Source organism: Acomys russatus, chromosome 1 (assembly GCF_903995435.1).
Source record: "Acomys russatus chromosome 1, mAcoRus1.1, whole genome shotgun sequence".
NCBI lineage: Eukaryota > Metazoa > Chordata > Mammalia > Rodentia > Muridae > Acomys > Acomys russatus.
This window is the reverse complement of record NC_067137.1, coordinates 47,813,302-47,833,031: the sequence shown is the minus strand read 5'-3', so window position 1 is coordinate 47,833,031 and position 19,730 is coordinate 47,813,302. Positions and strand designations below refer to the sequence as shown.

Below are 19,730 nucleotides of genomic sequence, written 5' to 3'. Positions count from 1 at the left end.
TTATTTAAGATGATTATATCTAGATCCATACATTTTCCTGAACATGTCATGATTCCATTCTTTATAGCTGAATACATTTTATTATGCATCTATACCTCATTACATTTTAATCATTCATGTGTTGATGGGCCTCTGGGCTGATCCTCTATCCAAATAAAGTTGTAATAAGCATAGCTGTGCCTGGAACTGGCCTGTAATTCTCTGGGCATATACCAGCCGTGGTGTAGGAGCTCAAATCATAGCTCAAGGTTCAGATTTTTGAGAAAAATCCTTCCTGATCTCCATAGTGGCTGCATTAATTTTAATTGCAACATGAGTGTGTGAGGTTTCCTCTGTCTGAAATGCTCATTAGCATTGTTGTCATTTACTTGAAATCCATCTCAGTTGAGGAAAGAATATGAATGATAATTAACTCTGGTACATGTATAAAATGGAATACTATTCATCTCTAAAAAAAGTAAAGCACAAAATTGTAGGATAGTGGATGGATTTAAAATATATTAATTGATATTAATTGAAGTCACATAATATCAGAAAGAAAAAGAACATTTTTCCTTCATGCAGACCTGTTATATATATATATACACACATATATATATATATATATATATATATATACACACACACACACAAATATTCATATATTCAAAGTATAACATGTAGAAAGAAGAAAATAAAATATAAGCATTAGGTGATGAGGAAGGATTAAATACACGTGTACACACGACATCATGAATAGTGAATAATGACAATTTATATAATGCTAATTGATTTTTTTTTTTAGGTGTAACTGTCATTTTCCTGGGATTTTTTTTTTTTTTTTTTTTTTGTGGATAAATAAGTACAAGAAAATAGAATTAGTAGTGGCTGTACAAGATCCATTGTGAAGGTCCACAGCTTCAGGCTGGCTGCTCTAACTGTACAGATGTTAAAGACGTGTGCAGTAAGGGTCTGGCTAATCTCATGTAGGATATTTTCTATGTTTGAATCACTTACAAAACATTATAAATAAGAAATCATTTCATAAGCTCTGTGAATGCATGTCTAAAAGCGTTTCTGACAGAACCTTAATGCACTAGGCAGAACGCACGAGACAGAACCTTAATACGTGGAGACATAGCCTATAGGGTAAACACATTATAGAATAACTATCAAAAGAGTGAAACAAAAATAAAAAGGGAAAGCATTGCATCTCTCAGCTAAACAAATGACAATGTGGCCACCCTGATTGGAGAAGCAGCTTATGTGGAAGAAACTGAGACAGCTTCCCTATTGCCACAGTGAGCAGTCCATCGGTGCCAGGTCTAAAGTGCTATGTGTGATAACCACACAGAGATGGCATAGCCTATTAGATGACACTGTTTTCATCTCTTGAACTTTATGAATCCATTTTTAAAAGGGGAAATGTGAAACATACTTTCCACTGATAACAATGTTAAGGTTTTGTTGTTTTGCTTAAATCCAATGGCGTTTAGAAAACTGCTTTGAACTTTTGTGCGTTAGCTGTTCAGAGAATACCAATTAATCTACACAGGGAAAAGAATGGAGCCACTCTTGCTCTATCATCCCTTTCCCAGAGTTCTGTGCGCCGCCTTCTTTGCTTCTCCTGGTTCCCAGGCTATGGGTGATTCCTCTTCTATCTGGTTGGTCTGGGCACTTTGCAGCAGAAGCCTGTCCTTTGTCCTGTCCCCGGCACTGCTGATGCTGATGCTGGGCAGTTTAGACAAGGAAGAAGAACTTGCATGATGGAGGGTATCACTTTCCTGTTTGTCCTTAGAACTGGCTAGATGCTGGTGTCCCGTTTGGGGATGCTGAATTTATTGCTTGCAGAGAAATGATGTCACTATCTATGTATGCCAGAGACAATGGAGCCTTTTTGAGAGGTTGTGCATTCCGTTTGCCTCATAGGAGAATTCTATCCTGTGTGTTGACCTGATAATCTATTGACGTGCTACTTTTTTTTTTTTTATTAATTTATTCTTGTTACATCTCAATGTTTATCCCATCCCTTGTATCCTCCCATTCCTCCCCCCCCCCCATTTTCCCATTATTCCCCTCCCCTATGACTGTTCCTGAGTGAGGTCTATATTTCAGCCATCCAAGGTATAAATAGCCCCTTCCATTTGTACTTGGGCAGTGGATCTATTGATAGATTTACTGATGCAGTTAGTTATTCACTTATCCTGCACTCACAAGAAAGTATCAACATTTTTCTTTTACAGGTAAAGTAGATCTGGCCTGAGAGAAAGGAAAACATTACATTTCTAAGCCACCATTTGTTTTGTTTTGTTTTTTGTTTTAAGTGTAGCAGGAACTGGATGCAATAAAACTGATATGTAGTCTTAGATCACATTAGGATTTGTGAAATGGACAAAATAAATAGCAAGTAAACAAAACAAAACAAACTCCCAAACAGAAAAAGAACCAACCCAACCCTTCATAAAATTTTTATTCTGGGGTGTGCTTGTTTTCAAAAACTACCTCTGCTAAATCTCCTGTCAGTGCTGAAACTAGAAGGCAGAAAGGCTCCTCATCCTAAGCCAACTGCAGTGTAGCCAGAGAAACAGGCAACAAAAATAGCACACCAGGATTGCTGTGCGTGGGTGAGGCAGAAACCACATTATGAGCAAAAGCTTCCAGTATTATTTTAGAACCAATACAGCTCTGCACTTCTCTGCTCTCTCTTCCAGAAACACATACTACAGAAATAAAATGAAATGAAATGTGTGCATTTTCCCTCTTTGAGTTAGGATTCTTTTTCTTCTTTTTCTTTTTTCTTCTTGATTTCCTTTCTTTGGAGGTGAGACACCAGTGCGAAAACCCAGTCTGCAAAGCAAGTTGAGGAAGGAAAGAGTTAATTGCTTTTAAGGCCCTGCAATAGAGAATTATGGTTTGAAAGATAGAGGCTGGACAGCTGGCTTTGCTGGGGTATTTTTAAATGCATTAATGCAGGCTCCAATCACTCGGCCATGCTTGACCTATTTTTGGCTCAGGCCGACCATTGTTCTATTTCTGTGCCTGTGGGCCATGCTGTTGTTGATTCATATGCAAATGGATTATCACTAGCTTTAGCCAACTTGAGCTGAGAGAGCCTGAGAAAGGGAAGAGAGAGACGCGCAGACAGATAGGAGGACACCCTCTGGAACCACTTGCAGGATGAGGACCTCGCCTTGAAACCCTAGCAGTCCAGGGAGCTGGACGCCAGGTTTAATTGTTTTCTTTCTTTTTTCCCTCTCATGGGTAGAGTTCATATTTTTCTACTTATTCTTAAAAAGAAATAACCCCGAAGCACATTCCTGTTGCCCACCTGCTTTTAGCTTCCAGGATAACCTAAAACTCAAGTGAGCTATTGCATCCAGTCTGCTCTTTCGGCTTTGCTCACAGGTTGGTAACTCGTCGGGGGGAAAGTGCCCAGGTCTTTTTAAAGGGTCTGTCCATCTAAGCAGAAAGGAAGTCATTGTGGAAGTTGATCTTCAGCTTGCCGGTTCTCCTCGGGGAGGAGGGAGGACCAGTCAGGGTAGCTCCTGGGACCAGAGAGCGCTGAGCAGTGATGAATCTGAAGTGAGAGTGACTGGAGGATGCTGCAGACAATTTACGAGAGTGACTCCTGTCTTTCCTCAGATGGAGTGGCCGGACGGGAGCAGCTCTTGGCTCAGCAAAGAATGCACAGTATGATCAGCTCAGGTATGGTCTTTCTGTACCCGGTATGGGATGTCTGTTTGAGGAGGCTGGAGGGGAGGGGAGGCTGGTAAGGAGATGAAGGAAAAGGAGCTTGCTTGAGGAATTGCTTTTCAGCTTTGATGTTGATGGCTTTTTTTTTTTTCTCGATGGCATTGAAGTGTTTAATGTAGATCCTTCCACTGCCCTCTCCCTGCTTATTCTGAGTGTGTTTAGGGAAGGTTTCTTCTGAGTGCAATGGCAAAGAATTGCTTGTGATCCAAGAAGACACTGAGATACGTAAAAGGAAGGTGTGTTGTCTCACTGTGCAGCTAGGGAGAGGAGACCTGTACTGATCGTAAACAGATGCTAGTGGGACTTTAAGTTCATCTTGGGACTTCAGTTTAAATCGCAGCTTTCAGCCAGCCAGATGACTTTATGTTTACAGTGTGCATACACAAGCACAACTATTTATAGACGTACCTTCTGAAGTGTGTGTCGGAGAAGTTCTCAGGTACTTTCATGCTTTCCCTAATGTGGCTTTTTCTCTTAAGCTCAAAGTGAATCTGTTTTGGATGAAATAAAATTATTACCAGATGCTTATTTTAATTTCTCCCCAACGCTTGGGAAGTCTAGCATTGCCAGGCAGGTGCAGTGGTACACACACACACACACACACACACACACAGATACATGTAGGCACACACACACATGCACACATAGTTAGACAGACAGACACAAACACACATACACACACACACACTCACACACACACACGAAATGTGTTAGAAGCAGGTGCAAAGCTTTGCCAAATTCCAACAGGGAAAATTCTAGTTTATAGCTTTTCTGTACATGTTTGAGCTCTCTGAGATCTGCTGACTGGGAGATGGGTCTTGTGCACTTACCAGTTTATGTCGATTAAAGCTCCCAACTTTCCAGGCAGTCTGATTTGCTTGAATTACTGCTGTTTGTTATTTGTTTCCTATAACCAGTTCATAAAGCTTTTGTTACTCAGCTTCCATTGTCTTCTGAGTGCTGTAGCCTAAATTGGTTTAAAGTTCTTCCTTGGAGCCTCAGCATACCTCCGTGGGGTTCCTCTCAGTTTTAGATCACTGCCTGCATCCCTGATAAGACTGTCACATAAAACAGCTTTTGCTTAGTAGATTTAAGGAGGAAAGAAATATTCCACAGGTTGGCTTCTGTGCCTGTGCGCATTCCCACCTGTGGGCCATGTTTAATGCCAGTTCTCTTTAAAGCTCTATTCAATGTGATGGTTTTCAGATCCTCTGTTTACCCTGTCTTTTTATGGAATCATAATGAAGTGTCAGTTTGTGTAAAATTTGATATTCTACACCAATGCCACAGAAATTACATTCGTAAGTTATATCTGCTTAGCAAAAGAGAACATTCTAGTGGTTTGTTATCATTGTGGCTAAAAGCTGACAATGGCTTGGGGAGAAGCTAGCAGCTATGTATGGGGTAGAACTTAGCACTGGGCATCACAGTTTTGAAAAATCAGTGAACACTAGAAATACTATTTTAGCTATCACTTCAGAACCATGATGGCCTCTTAGTCTTTGTCTCTGTGTACAAGTACAGTTGTTACATTTCTTTTAGAGAAGAGAAACAATTGAGTCTTGCAAGTAACAACTGTTAGCTGACACCGGGCTAGCCACAAGTGTGCTAGCAAGCACCGCTTCCCCCCACAACCCCATGATTTTGCTAACCATACAACTTGACTCAAACCTCAAATGAGGTTGTTGTTTATCTGACATTGAAAGATTAGTACGCAGCATAACAAGATTTTCAAACTGGAAGCCTTGTGATTTTTTTTTTCCTGCTAGTCCCACCTGTGGTAGCATCCAGGCACCAGCTAGTAAACAAAAAACAGTGTTATCTACAGTCAGGGTCAACCCAGAAAGATAGACAGCAGTAGGTCTGCTGCAATCAGGGAAGGTCTAAGCTGTACTTCTTTTCAAAAGTTAGAATATTAATTGCATCCTTCTCATGATGCCCCGTGATATTTGACTTTAATAAACATGGCCTTAGATTTCATCCACCCAATCTTTTGTGCATTTTTTTTTCCTGAGGCTGGATCACAGAGACACCAAATGCATTTCCAGTATATGATGCTTGGATTCCATCTGATGTTTCTCTTTGAGTTTTGAACAGGCATCATAGAGATCAGGTTTGCAAATCTCCTCAGCCATTGTACTCTTAGCCAACTTAGACCCATGGTGGTCGAGTTATGGTTGGTCCTGGTGGACCTTCACCAGATTATTATTTTTTTCTGTTAGACTCATTATTAAATTAGTGATGTGCTTGCCTTGATAGAGTTACAAATTTTTCTTTCTTCTTTCTTGGACCACTGACCTGTTTTGAGTCCAGAGTAAGAAGTGCATAGTGACTGGCTGGTAGGATAGACACATGCTAGGAGGTAGAAATGCTGGCTGAGGACTCGTGTGTTCACAAGCCTGCGGCCAGCTAGTTGTGGAGTTAACCAAATGGCCGTTGGTGTTGTGCACTGCTGATCTCTCAGCATTCCTGTGAAAGTCTCACGTATAGGCACATCTGTAAAGTGTGTGTGTGTGTGTGTGTGTGTGTGTGTGTCCGTGTGCATACGCGTGTGTGCGCACGTACACACGTGTGCTGATATTTTTGCAAGTGAAGGTACATGGCTCTCCAGTAGTGCTGAACATTCCAGAAAAGTTGGAGTCTCCGTGAGGAAATAGGGTTTTGTTCCATATCAAGTTTTATTAATTTTCTTACAAATGTGCTATTTCTTTGGGTGTCTTCTTTTCATAAGAACAGAAGTTTCTTATGTGAATCATGACTATATATCAGGGTAGGGTCCATATGCATGTATTCTGTGAAATAGCTCATGATATAATAAAGACAAAGAACCTGGTGATTATGTGCTCAAACTGAAACTCCAAGAGACAGTTAATTCAATTAATTATTTTCAAAAGTTAGTTTTATTATACAATTGTAATTAACAATGAGTCAAGATAACATTGGTTTTTGTTATTTTAGGTCTTAGGTGTTAAAGGATATTATTTTTGTGCAGATTTTTATATGTCATTGGAATGAAACTGCTATATATAGTTGCATATTTCCCTTATAATGATGGTCAGGCTAGACGTAAGATAGGATTATGATGGTCCATGTGTGTAGCATGGCCTGCTAATATCTTGGCTTAAAATATTCTATAATATTGAATTTTGAAATCCATTACAAGTGATATATTTTGCCAGGTCATTTCCACTTCTGTGGCCTGTTTGGACCATGTCCAAATATTTCTGAAGTCTGTCAACAGGCCCTGGCAGAATGCGGGGTAATTTTCTGTTGTCAGGCTTGTAGCCTAACATGTTGGACAGCAGAAATGTCCACTCAGTGTTGGACAGCACGTGAAGGAATTGCCTCAAGTTTATACTGAATTGCTATCAGATATAATTAAAGAAAAATCATATTCATTATGTATTCTTATTTTAATGCTATGAAAACAGTTAAGGTGAAATTCCGATAGTTTATTAAGATGTGTCTTCACCTTTCCAGAATCTGTTGTCTCTTGATGTGTCATACTGAGAGAAGTGGACTATTCTGGATTCAGAAGTCAAGTATGTCTACTTGAAAGGCAGTGTCTAGCTATTAAGTAGTCTGTGAAAGCTACCATTGTATAAGATTACTTCTTGTCTGACTTGTAATTGCTATTTTGTTATTTTTTCTAACTCATGTTATTTTCACCTTTTAGCCTATTATCAGTTGGAATATTTGATGGGACTAAAAAGTAAAACTATTCATAAATAAGTCTGTTAGAAACAGGGGCACGATGAATGGTTCCTATTTCTGAGGACCACAGAGGTGTAATTAATAGTGTGTCTGTTCAAGATGTCTGAAAGAATTCTAAATCCTGAATTTAACAAATATTCTAAATGACAATTTTGACTTTGGAGATGTAAGGTGTGAAGATGTACTGTAGACATATCTTGTCACCACTGAAGGCTCCTGAAGTGGACCCCGTAATAATAAAAAATAATAAAAGCCAGCAGGCAAACACAGTCTACCTAACATGGCATTCAACAGAAACTGCAAAGAAAATGATGTCGCTTTACTTCCAAATAAAGAATGAAGGAAAACTCTTAGAATTTTACTGGCAACCTGACAAGTTCCTAAGAATTCTAGTATTCCCAAACCTGGCGACCTGCTGACCCAGTGAGGTTCTCAGTGCTTCCTCTTCTCCCACATGGCTGAAGCACAGTAGAAAAAATCATGGAAGAAAAAGCTGGTGAAATGAGGCAAGGGGCTCAGACATGGCCTCTCTAGAGAAATACAGGCATGCAAGCAATGCCTTAGCTAAGCTTTACAGCAGCCTGTTATGCCTCTCTAGTCTTAGGGTTTCACCAAAAAGAAGAATTTCAAGTTCTTAGACCAATGTTATTGTCTAAAATTTGCTTCCCAGAAAATAGCACAACTTAGTAAGAACTTGAAATCTCCAAAACAATACCTTAAAGAATGGTAAAGCCATAGAAGGAGATGAAAAGGGAGATTTTCGTTTTAATGGGATCACATGAGAATGACAAAAGCATGATAATTACGGAACAAAATTCATCATTAGAATTAGCAAGAAACTGATAAGGGCAGAAGGTTTGAAAAAGAAAAGTGGGTTAATGTAATTAGAGAAAAGTTAACACAGTTGAATGACAAAGATAAAAAATGGTTATTTGCATCACAGAAGTTAATATTTCAAAACTATCAACAAAGGTATACTATATATGATAAAGAGGTAATATATACATATATATTTATATATAAATATACATTTACATTATATATGTATACACACACACATATATATGTATATATAATGAAGATATATGGTTAAAAAAAATAAAGGAAGATGAACTCACTGAAACAAAAAGAAAAGTACTGCAAGTTGAGTTTCTCACCTTTTGGGAAAGTTGATGCAAATGCTCCAGGCAGTCAAACCCTCAATGGGCTACTGAACCATAAATACTTCTTCAGGGTTTCAAACTACAGGCTGTAAGGTCGCAGGTGGGGGGAAAGAGCTCTACTGGAATCATATCAGAGTTAGGCAATACGAAATATCTAAAGACAGAGAAGAAATCAGGTGTAGTAGCACACACTTTTAACCCCAGCTTTGGGAGGCAGAGGCAGGGGCAGGGGCAGGGGCAGGGGCAGGGGCAGGGGCAGGGGCAGGGGCAGGGGCAGGGGCAGGGGCAGGGGCAGGGGCAGGGGCAGATCTCTGTGAGTCGGAAGCCAGTCTGGTCTACACGGTGAGTTCTAGGACATCCAGAGCTGCCTGGAAGAAAAATCCTTAAAGTAGCAAGAAAAGTGCTTTCAGTGTCACCGTTTTACATGAGGTCATAAAAATAGAGGGAAAACTGGTAAGTAATGTGAAAATCCTCAAATATGAATGAGAGGGTCTAATAGTTGAATCCAGTTAATGAGTAGGATGAATTTAAATTATATTCAGGAGAAAATCTTAGTAAAACTAACAGGTGTGTTGCTGTTAGTGTTGTTAGTTTACTTGAATGAACATGGCTCGAGGTTATGAAAAAGAAAGCAAATCTCATCCTGCAGGACACTGTAGGGTACTAGCCGCACAAAGCAGTTTGAGGAGCTATGAGTGCTGAGAAGGAAAGACGTGAGAGCCTGCTAATATCTTTCCTTTTCTTTACCAGGGACAGACTCTTGATGCTTAAAATAGCAATGTGTAGTGAGTTTTTTTTTTTTTTTTTTTTTTTTTTTTGCTTTTTTTAAAGTTTCCAAACACTAATTATTTTCAATAGTTTATTTAACCCTAGAGAGACCTCTCAGAAATAGTATCTTACAGTGAAGAAGCATTTAGTGTGTTTATCATTTCTTCAAATGCAGTTTTAAATCTGCTACAATCAGTTAAATTTAAGGTGTTTTTTTTTTTTTTTTTTTTTGTACAAAGAACACCAATAATGTGATCTTATTTTTATGAAACTATTTTTTAAAATCTAACCACACTCCTCATATGTGGAGAAAAAAAAGTTAGGAAAGACTTTGTGTTTGGTGAAATATCATCGTAATTTTTGGTTTATATTTATATTTGTTTGTTGGTTTGTTGCATGGGCATTTGTGCTGTGTGAATATGTTGTGTGTGTTTCGTGTATGCACATGCGTGGATAGGTGTATGTGCTTGTGAGCACATGGGGGCCAGAAGCGAAGGTGGAGTCCTTCAAGAACAATCTCTGCCTTATCCATTTTTATACAGGGTCTCTCACCACACCTGGAACCAGGCTGTTGGACAGCAAACCCAAAGACCCTTTTCTCTCTCTTAAGCAATAGAGTTGCAGTCCTCACCAGGACCCAGACGTGTATGTGGGTCCTGGCATGCGAACTCAGGTCCGTATGCTTGTATAGCAAGCTCTGTCACTCATCGAGCCATCATCTTTCCATCTTCTTTCTGTAGGACTGTATTGACTGTAGATTTTTTTTTTTTTTTTTTTTTGGCTTAGAACCTTTATTTCCACCTGCAAAGTTTTTGTGTAACAATTTTGATGGTTAGTAATGCAGTAAAAGAAAACTGGTCAAAAGACTAAGTGTTTGGTTTTTTACCAAGAGTTGAATAGCTGGTGGCAAGGCTGTAGCAGGGACTGGGTAATGTCAGCTGCATTCAAGTCTGGCACATAGTTCTACTCCACTCGTCATGTTCTGGGTGGTGCCATAATGCAGGTGCTGCTAAGTGATCCAAAGGTCATGATTGCACAGTAGTGTTTCCAGCTCCCGGCCTTGTTGCCTTGTTGTATGATGTATGGCAGGGACGAAGAAGGGAATCTGATTTTTAAGGCTCTTTTTCTCTGTTTTTATTAAAAATCTCTCTCTCAGTCTCCCACCACCACCCATCTGCCCACCTCCCTCTGTCTCTCTCCCTCTCGTGTGTGTGTATGTGTGTGTGTGTGTGTGTGTGTGTGTGTGTGTGTGTGTGTGTGTGTTCATATTCATGTGTAAGTAAAGACTCGTGGAGGTCAGAGGATAATCTTGCCTTTGTATCCTCATCTTTCCCCTAGTTTGGGACTGGAGTTCTTTGTTATTTGCTGTTGTGTACACCTGACTACTTGGCACATGAGTGCACATAGACTGCTCTGACTCCATCTGTCATATCACCGTAAGAGTACTGTGGTAACAGGTGTCGGCCTCTGTGTCTAGTTGTCTGTAGTTTTGGGAGATCTGAATCCATGGCCTCACATTTGACCTTTCTCCGCTAAGCCTTCTCTTCAGCTCACACTATGTAACTGTCTCTCTCTTCCCCTGCCTGTCTCCATTTTCAAGATGCATTCTTGCTATGTAGCTAGACAGGCTTAGAATCAAGTTCCTGCCTCCTTGGCCTCTTATGTGTTGGTATTACAGGTGTGAACCTTCTTTTTATTTAACAGAAAAATCTTACCAAGAACTTCCCCACTCATCATCATTTATAATTTATTGGCTCTGTAGCATCATGTGCACATTTTTAATCCAGTTGTTGAGTATGGGCTAAGCATAAACCTTGAGGGAAACAGACTTGAACCTAATAAAGGCTTCTGCTGGGAGAAAAAAAAAAAAAAAAGACACAAGAAGAATGGAACAGGGCTTACCCAGATTCTGCCAGTTTGGGCCATAATTCATATGTTGGTGATGGAACATTTCTTGTTTGCAAATTTAAAACTAAGATTTTAGTTTTAGAAATATAAACGTTTTAATAACATGAATGAAGTAGGCCTCTCATTTATCTTTCATTGAGTAGCAGTGCAACTTTATTTTCATGAGATTAAACACTGATGAGACTTTTTTTCACTGGCATTGGTTAGAAAGATCCCAGTAATGGAAAACTGAACCAATTGTGGAGAAAAACTTGTTCTTTAAAAAAATATATTCTAAATCACTTTATTTAAAGGAAGAAAGACAACAGTATCATCTGATTCGTGTTCAGTGTTTATTTATGAACTTGAATAGTGCATTCTCTCAGCATTGCTTCTGATGGATACAGAAGACTCCAGAGATATTTAAGCTACAAAAGAATTGTATGTCTGGGATGTAATTTAATGATACAGACTTTTTCTAGTTTAGGCAAGTATCTGGCTTCATGTCCCAGAAAAGAAGAAAGAAAGGAGAAAAGGAAAGAGAAAAAGATTAAGGGCTGATTTAGAGTATGAAAGATGATCTTTAATGAACACAGCAATGTTGCCAACGGCTTGTCATAATTATTGCATTTTGAGAATAGTGAACATTTTTATATTAGAGAATAACTAGATTTTCTTCTGAATTGTGATGTGTTGAAAACAATGTAATTGAGATAAAATCCCATGAAAATGTTCTTAAAATCTTTAAGAAAAATTCAGCTCGTGGCACGAGATACTGCCCTTGGCAAGCTGAGGTGGGAGTATGACAGGTGTCTGAGGCCAGCCTGGCATAGCTAGTGAGTCTTTTTTGCTTTTGCTTAGTTTTGAAGGGCTTAGTTTTGCTTAGTTGTGCCACTGGTTCCAGGGATGCGTGGTGTCCTTGCTGCTGACAGTGTTTGGTTTCTAATCCCAGGAGGTTTGTAGTTAGTAGGGGGAGGACAGGAAACCTCCCTGTTCTTAGATAAGTTTTATCATTTAAGACACTTGCATCAAACATTTAGGTTAAACATTAAACTACTGGCTCAAGTATTTTCATAATTTAAACTCCTCTGGTTAATGAATAAAAACCTAGACAATTATTTTGTTTTTGTAAGAATATGTTTTCCATGTATTGTCATAGTCTTAACTTTTCCATAGTAGGTAAATTGTGGGTCCCTTATTCATAAAGTTTTAAAACATATTCAATAACTAAATACAGCAATAACCACTCTTTTTAAAAATTTTTTTATTAATTTATTCTTGTTACATCTCAATGTTTATCCCATCCCTTGTATCCTCCCATTCTTCCCTCCCTCCCATTTGCCCCTTATTCCCCTCCCCTATGACTGTGACTGAGGGGGTTACCTCCCCCTGTATATGGTCATAGGTTATCAAGTCTCTTCTTGGTAATCTGCTGTAAGAAAGAAATTTCCTAAACCACAGAGTATATCTCGTCTTTTGCATATGATTGAATGCCTTGCATACTGATAAGTTGGGAAACACCCGCTTTTCCTCTTTTTCCTCCTGGTGTCCGTTTATTTGAGAAACTTCTAACTTCATGAATTTTGTTTGTGACTGACCCAGTTGCCACGATGAAGATGGGAGACACACACAGGAAGTGAAGCGAACTAGTGATTGGACTTCCCTAATTCTTCATGATATTTGCATCTGACTACAAATAGAATTTCAATTGATTTCAATTAATTATTGTGTGTGTGTGTTTGTGTGTGTGTGTGCATATGGCTGTGCGCATATGTGCCATGACACAAGTGTGGAGGTCAGATGAGAACACTTGGAATTCTGTTTTTGCCGATACTGTGACATCTAGGGATGGGCCTCCTGTCATGCTTGCGCAGCAGTCACCTTAACTGCCTTAACTGCTGAGCCTTCTTGCCAGCCCCCAGGTGTATATTTTGAAGCCACTCTTGTCACTCCCAGTTCCTGTGCTCATGTTTGGTGCTCCCATGCTCACAATCCAGGGGTCAGTGATCTTGTTTTTCATCACATCTGAGTTCTTACTGTGAGAACAGCTAGGGTTCAGGGAATTTCTTTGTACCAGGTGCTGCTTTGTCATTACCCTCCCAGGTTAATGAGGTACTCAGACTTTGTCTCACTCTTCATAGTTCACATGTGAGAAAAATCAGTTTAGATGTGAGGCACTCATGGTCCCTTAGAGAGAAAATGGCAGAGTTTGGTTTCCACTCCTGCCAGTCTTCCCAAATAGAAAAAAAAAAAATACTAGTGGGTAATTTTATTCCTATCTGCTTGATACTAAAATCATAGCCACAGTCATGTTTATAAGCAAACATTTAGACAGAATTTTTAATCTTGGGGGAAATTTAAGGTACAAATACTAAAAGCCTTGCTAGAAGCTTCATGCTTTACATTCTCAGTGCTGGGTAGGTAAAACTAGGAGTTAACGTGCTTCGCCACTGCGGAGATGAGGGAGTACTAACACTAGACGGTTTGTTTCCTTCCACTAAAGCGTTTAAATCATGCTCACCTTTATCGGCACTTGGACACATGTGATCCGTTCAAGTCCTGATTCTAACCTGAAATGTGAAATTGTTGAGCTAAAGTTAAGATTTGTCTAACAAAATTCAGATTTCATTTAGTATGTCTGTTTGTCTGTCTGTCTGTCTATCTAACATGTACATATAGATATTCATTATAAACACAGGTCTCCAATTTGGACTCCTTCAGTGAAACTGAATGGCATTTTCAGGCTATCATGATAATATAATTTACGTTTCATGAGTTAGATTTTACCTCATTAAATGTTATTGTGTAATATAGGTGGTTTAATCTTAAAATTTACAAAATAGCTACTAATCAAATTGTGAAAAAAACTATTTGGTTTCTAACAACTTTTTAAAGTCTCACTTGCTATAAGAATATTGAGCAACCTTTTTGAATCAATACATTTTGAAAGCATTATTGATTATCACGTTAATAACCAACATAGTTTATTGCCTTCCTGTAGAAAGAGCCTTTTGAGAGTTCATTAAATGCTTGGAACCTGCAGATGCCTGCATGTCTGAGCCTCTACTTAACAGGCTGAGTCCTTTGGGTCAGTTATTCTTAGCCTGGGTATTTCTATCTTATGGCATTTCAGGTCTAAGATTAGCTTGTTAGGCGTTATCATACCATCTGAGTTACCTCCTAATATAACTCTACACTGGAATGATTATTTATAGAAAGAGCATTCTGTCATTTTTGGGTTATTTCTAGTAGTTTAAATAGAGAAGAATAACATTCAAGTGAAACCACATATCCCTTCCTGCTGTCAAACAACATACTAACTCTGCTTAAGGGGCGATACTGCCACTGAAATGCAAGCTTATGTGGCTGCAGCATTCTTTTTATCTCTGTCACCTTGGGGGGGGGGGGGGGGGGGAAGGGTAAGGCTTTGGGTAGCAATGTATAATGCTTGTAGCAAGGCGAAGAGACAGCCTTGATACTTTCTGTCACAGAACACACAAGCCTCTGGTTGATGATGACAACAAGAGACACAGGGTTTATCTTTAGAAACAGGCATTGCTAAGCTCTCTGTTTGGTGTTAATATCACTCATAAACAGGGCTCCTCAAGGCTCTTGACCCTTCCTGTGAACACTGTATTACACACACACACACACACACACACACACACACACACACACACACACACACGCATGCACACACTCACACACATGCGCACAGACACATATACATACGCGTTCAGTTAGCTCTACAAGAATGATTTTGTTATTTAAAAATCCACTTTGAATTAGAAAATCTAAAATTCTCTTCAGTTTCTCTACTAGAATAATTTCTAAAATCCATGGAGACTAGCTTTAAGAAGTAAAGTATAATTGAGTGCTTTTTAAAGGCAAAATTAATATAAACAATGAATATAAATGAATGTGTATTTATATTCTTTAATAATAAGTTATGATGCTATAAAATGTTATCTGTGTTTCCAACTTTATTGCAACAATATATAAAATAGAGCTATAAGATTTATGCTGTATTTATTGAAATTGCTTATTTAAATGGTTGAGGTCTGAACAATATAAGTATAAATTTTCACTTGTTCTTGTATAACTAACTTTTGATGAATCCAGTTAGTTTCAAATACAATAAAACGAGTACTTTCCATTTGAGAAATTTCTTAATTTATTTCGACTATGTGCTTAATTCAGATCTGAGTAATTGATATTTTGTTCTCAAATTAGAAATGTGATTTCATCTGTTAAATTTGCATTTTACATTCTTAATTTAAAACTAACTTATTGCTAAATGGTGAAGACATTAAAATGATATGTTAATAGGTTTAATGAGTCACCGTGCTTGAGAGTGGGTAACTTATAGGAATCTGTAGGGGTGCATGTAAGTTTAGCATTGCCTATGTCTTTAGGTAGGAAAATGTCTACTTGGCTGACAGGTTGTAGTCCATCACTGTGGGAAGCCCAGGAGGAACCAAGGCTGGAACTGAAGCATAGTCCATGGGAGAAACCCGCTTCTACTGTCTTGTTCCCACTGGCATGCTTGGCTACCTTTCTTACATGGCCCAAAACCACAGCCTAGCACTGTTTCTACCCACCGTGGGGTGAGCACTGCTATATCAATTGACAATCAAGAAAATATGCCAGGGACATGTCCACATGCCAATCAGATGGAGGCAATTTCTCAAGGGACGAACCCTCTTCCCAGGTGCAGGGAGTTGACAACCAAGTTTTATCATCAAACTTGTAATCTGAGTGATATATATTCAAGATACCCTCTTGTTTTCTTTAAAATGCCATTTGTAATTTGCAAATTAAAAAGCAAAACAATAGGAAATATATAGGAATGATAATACATTAAAAGAAACTGAGACCGGGCATAGGGGATGTCTCAAGTTGGTAATGGTGCTTTCCACCAAGCTCACAGGGTAGAAGAGGGTACTGAATTCCACATGTTGTCCTCTGAACATGAGTGCTATGGTACCCAGTTCCATTACCTACATCCATATCTACACACACACACACACACACACACACACACACACACACACTAATAAAATTTTTAAAGTATCTGTCAGTTCCTGCAGAGTGAAAGCAGCTGAGAGAGCATGGCAATTTGGGCCTTACATTCTTGTTTTGCTTCCTTTGTTTGTTTTCGAGACAAGGTTTCCTTGTAGACCAGGCTGGCCTCAAACTGACAGCAATCCACCTGCCTCTGCCTTCCCAGTGCTGGGATTAAAGGCGTGCACCACCACAGCCAGTGGACGGACATCCCATTCTTAGTTAATTTGCATATTAAATGTTTTGAGAGGTGTTGAAACTGGAGCTGAAGAACCCATATGAAACAAGCATTCATCTGATTCATCCTTGAAAGTCAGCCGTGTGCCAAATATCCTCGCCACTAGGGCACACACCGTGTTACTCTCCAGTTGCCTATGCTGTTGGGACGGGGAAGCTGCTATAGGTGGATCAAGGGGCCAAGAAAGGCTACTATCCGAGATTCTCTCTGTTTACCAAGACAGCTTGTGGGACTAGAGCAAATGCTGTGCTCTGGAAGTGACACTTGCTAAGCCCTTAACTTTACTTCTTTTTTAGTTTTTACTTTCCATTTGTTCTTTGAGAATGTTAGACAACGGGTTTTGATCCTATTTAACTCCATCTCCCAGCTCTTCCCAGATCTACCTCCCTTCCTTTCTCACCCAGGGTTGTGTCTTCTTTTCCTCCATCAAGGTAAACCTGTGTCATTTTTGGATGGATAGCTTTCCATTGGAGGATGTTCAACTTCTCCAGGAGCTGCACGCTTAGATAAAACTGGCCTTTTTTTTTTCCTTAGCAGCTAATGATTGCAATATCTCCTTGGAGAAAGGTGGAATTTCACACCTAGCTGCCCTCCTTGTGCTGGCCTTTGGTCTTGCCTGGGCTTACATGGGTCTGGTGCATGCTGCCACAATTACTGTGTATTCATTTGTGCAGCTCCTGTGGTGTGTCCAGAGGACATTACTTTCTCATAATCACCCCCACTGTCTTGAGTCTTTTGCCCTTTCTCTTCCACAGAGATCTCTAACCTGAGGAGGAGATGCTGCAGTGTGTATGTTCCCTTTAGAGCTGGACATTCTGCATTGTCTTGTCTTAGTACCACGGGTCTCTGTGTTAAAGGGCCATCTTTGTCCTTTCCCACTGGAATCTTATGTCAGCATAACCTTCTTGCCTGAGCAGTATAAACAGTAGCTAGTAGTTTTCTGAAGCCAGGAACCCCCTTTTTCTAGGGTCTCCAAAGAGAAGCAGCAGTGTGTCTTTAGTGGCCAAAGCAGAAGTGGCAGAAGTAGAATTATGCTAATGTTCTCATTAGCATAATTGTTCATACTTTGTTAAGGGTCTAAAGTACAGATCTCATCACAGAGACATTTGTGAATCTGCCTTTTGCCAGGTGTTTGATTCAGGTAAATGATGGGTCACGTAACATCTCTGCCAGATGAATTGTAATTTCCAAACTGTATGTTTAGAACATACAGTCTTCATTCTGGTGACAAACAGCTAGATTGGTGATAAATCTATTACAGTAATTCCATGGAGGTGACAGATCTATTTGAAAGAGGGGTGGGCAACAGTGAATGCAAAGAGCCCATGTTTTGGTTTCTTGTGGCCGGGGAGCAGTGACAGATATGTACAGTGGCCTGGACCAGCATTTCTGAGGGTCTGACACATAATCTCACATGCTTGATGCCTCATGAGGTTTTCCCTCAACATTCCAGTTGGTTTAAGTCAAATGAGATGAAAGCAGTGAGCACACAGCAGGAAGTGCTCTGAAGCTATTTAAATCTCCATTTACTTCTGCCCCAGAGGAGCTGGGGAAGCCTGTATCAACCTGTGGGTGCGAACCACGGCAAGGTTCCCAACTATAATTTTCAACAGCTTGGCGACTGGGATGCAGACAAACTCCTGGACAGCATTGCGTGTGGATTCCCAGACGCTCATCTCATTCAATCAGTATTTATTAGTACTTTGCAGTTCTATTCTACAGGGTGTTTTTGTTGTTGACAATGAGTTATTGATCAGTAGGTAGACACACATGCATGCACTCAGACACTCTTACACACACACATGCACACAAGCATGCATGTGCTCACACACATACACATGCACACACACACACACACATGCACACACACAACACGCATGCACGCACGCACACGCACACACACGTACGGATGATATTTCCTTTTTCTGAAATGCCTTCTTTTCAGTTCCATTTGTGACTTTTCTTTTCATTGTGCAAATCTTCACTCCTTATAAATCTTATTAAATGTTTGCAATACCTGACACAGCCATCACTTGCCTCTTCCTTCCTGTGGCATTGATTATCCCTTCATGTAGATTTCCTGCTCTTTCCACCCTCACAGTCCTTTACCTGCTTCTTAGAACATTTCCATTCTGTTTTACATTGTAACATTTTAGTGTACATCTGTCCCCATACCCTATTTAGTTTTATTAAAAGCTCTGAAAGGAAGAGGACTGTGCTTTCCTTCTATTTTTAGACCCTGCAAGTGCCTAGCAAGTCACACTCCTTGGAACTATTTTTAGGTGAATGACTGTGAACGTGGAGAGAACAATACTATTGCATGTCTGTTATGATAAATATTATAATTTTCAGGAAATCATCTCTTATCTTGTGTCTAAATAATTCTTCAGTGTTCTTGTAAATTTGAAAAATACAGATATTTGGGCAGTTAGGGTCTTTCATTATTATAGAATATTAATCAAGAATGGCTTTGATTAAAGTGTGGTGGTACATATCTTTAATCTCAGCACCAGGGAGGCATTAAAAGGCAGATCTCTGCGAGTTCTAGTCCCGGTCTACACAGAAACTTCCACACCATAAAGGATTATGTAATGAGACCCTATTAAAAACAAACAAACAAACAAACAAAAATCCTTCAGTGTCTGAACACATACTCACCCATTTACACACCATACCATGTAAATGTTTCAGTTCTAATCAAAATGAAATTGGAAATATGCTTATTTAGTTTAATTTTTCAATGAATAATGCCAATTGAAATTTCCTATGATATTTTCTGCATTCAAAATGCAAAGTGTGAAATAGCTAATTTAAGAATGCCTGAATATGAATGTATACGTTTTTATCCAAGTCAAAGAATAAATTTTGCTGTGAAAATGATTGCAGGTGTATGCTTATGTTATTAAAATATTAGATCATACCTAATGCTCTTTTTTCCTTCAATATTTTTATATAGAATTACTGAGAGGACAATGGATTTTTCTGCTAATAGTATCAATTTCAAATAATTCTTTCATTGAAAGTGCTATTTAGAATAGAGCTCATCCGTATTTAGTCAGTTATATTTAATTGGCCCCATTCTTAACAATCAGCAGGAAAAGAAGTTCTTTATAATAGTTTGGAAAGCAAACATAGAATGGCAAGGCTGTCAGTCATTTTAAAAT

At 39.1% G+C, this 19,730-nt stretch overlaps 1 protein-coding gene across 1 annotated transcript in view; it reads left to right on the top strand.

The window, feature by feature from the left end:
• Hdac9 (histone deacetylase 9) overlaps nt 1-19,730 on the top strand; it is a 792,898-nt gene that overhangs the window by 307,890 nt on the left and 465,278 nt on the right. The window contains exon 2 of the mRNA XM_051144941.1: nt 3,622-3,684. Coding sequence (XP_051000898.1) covers nt 3,622-3,684 — 63 coding nt within the window. The remainder of the gene's footprint in view (nt 1-3,621; nt 3,685-19,730) is intronic.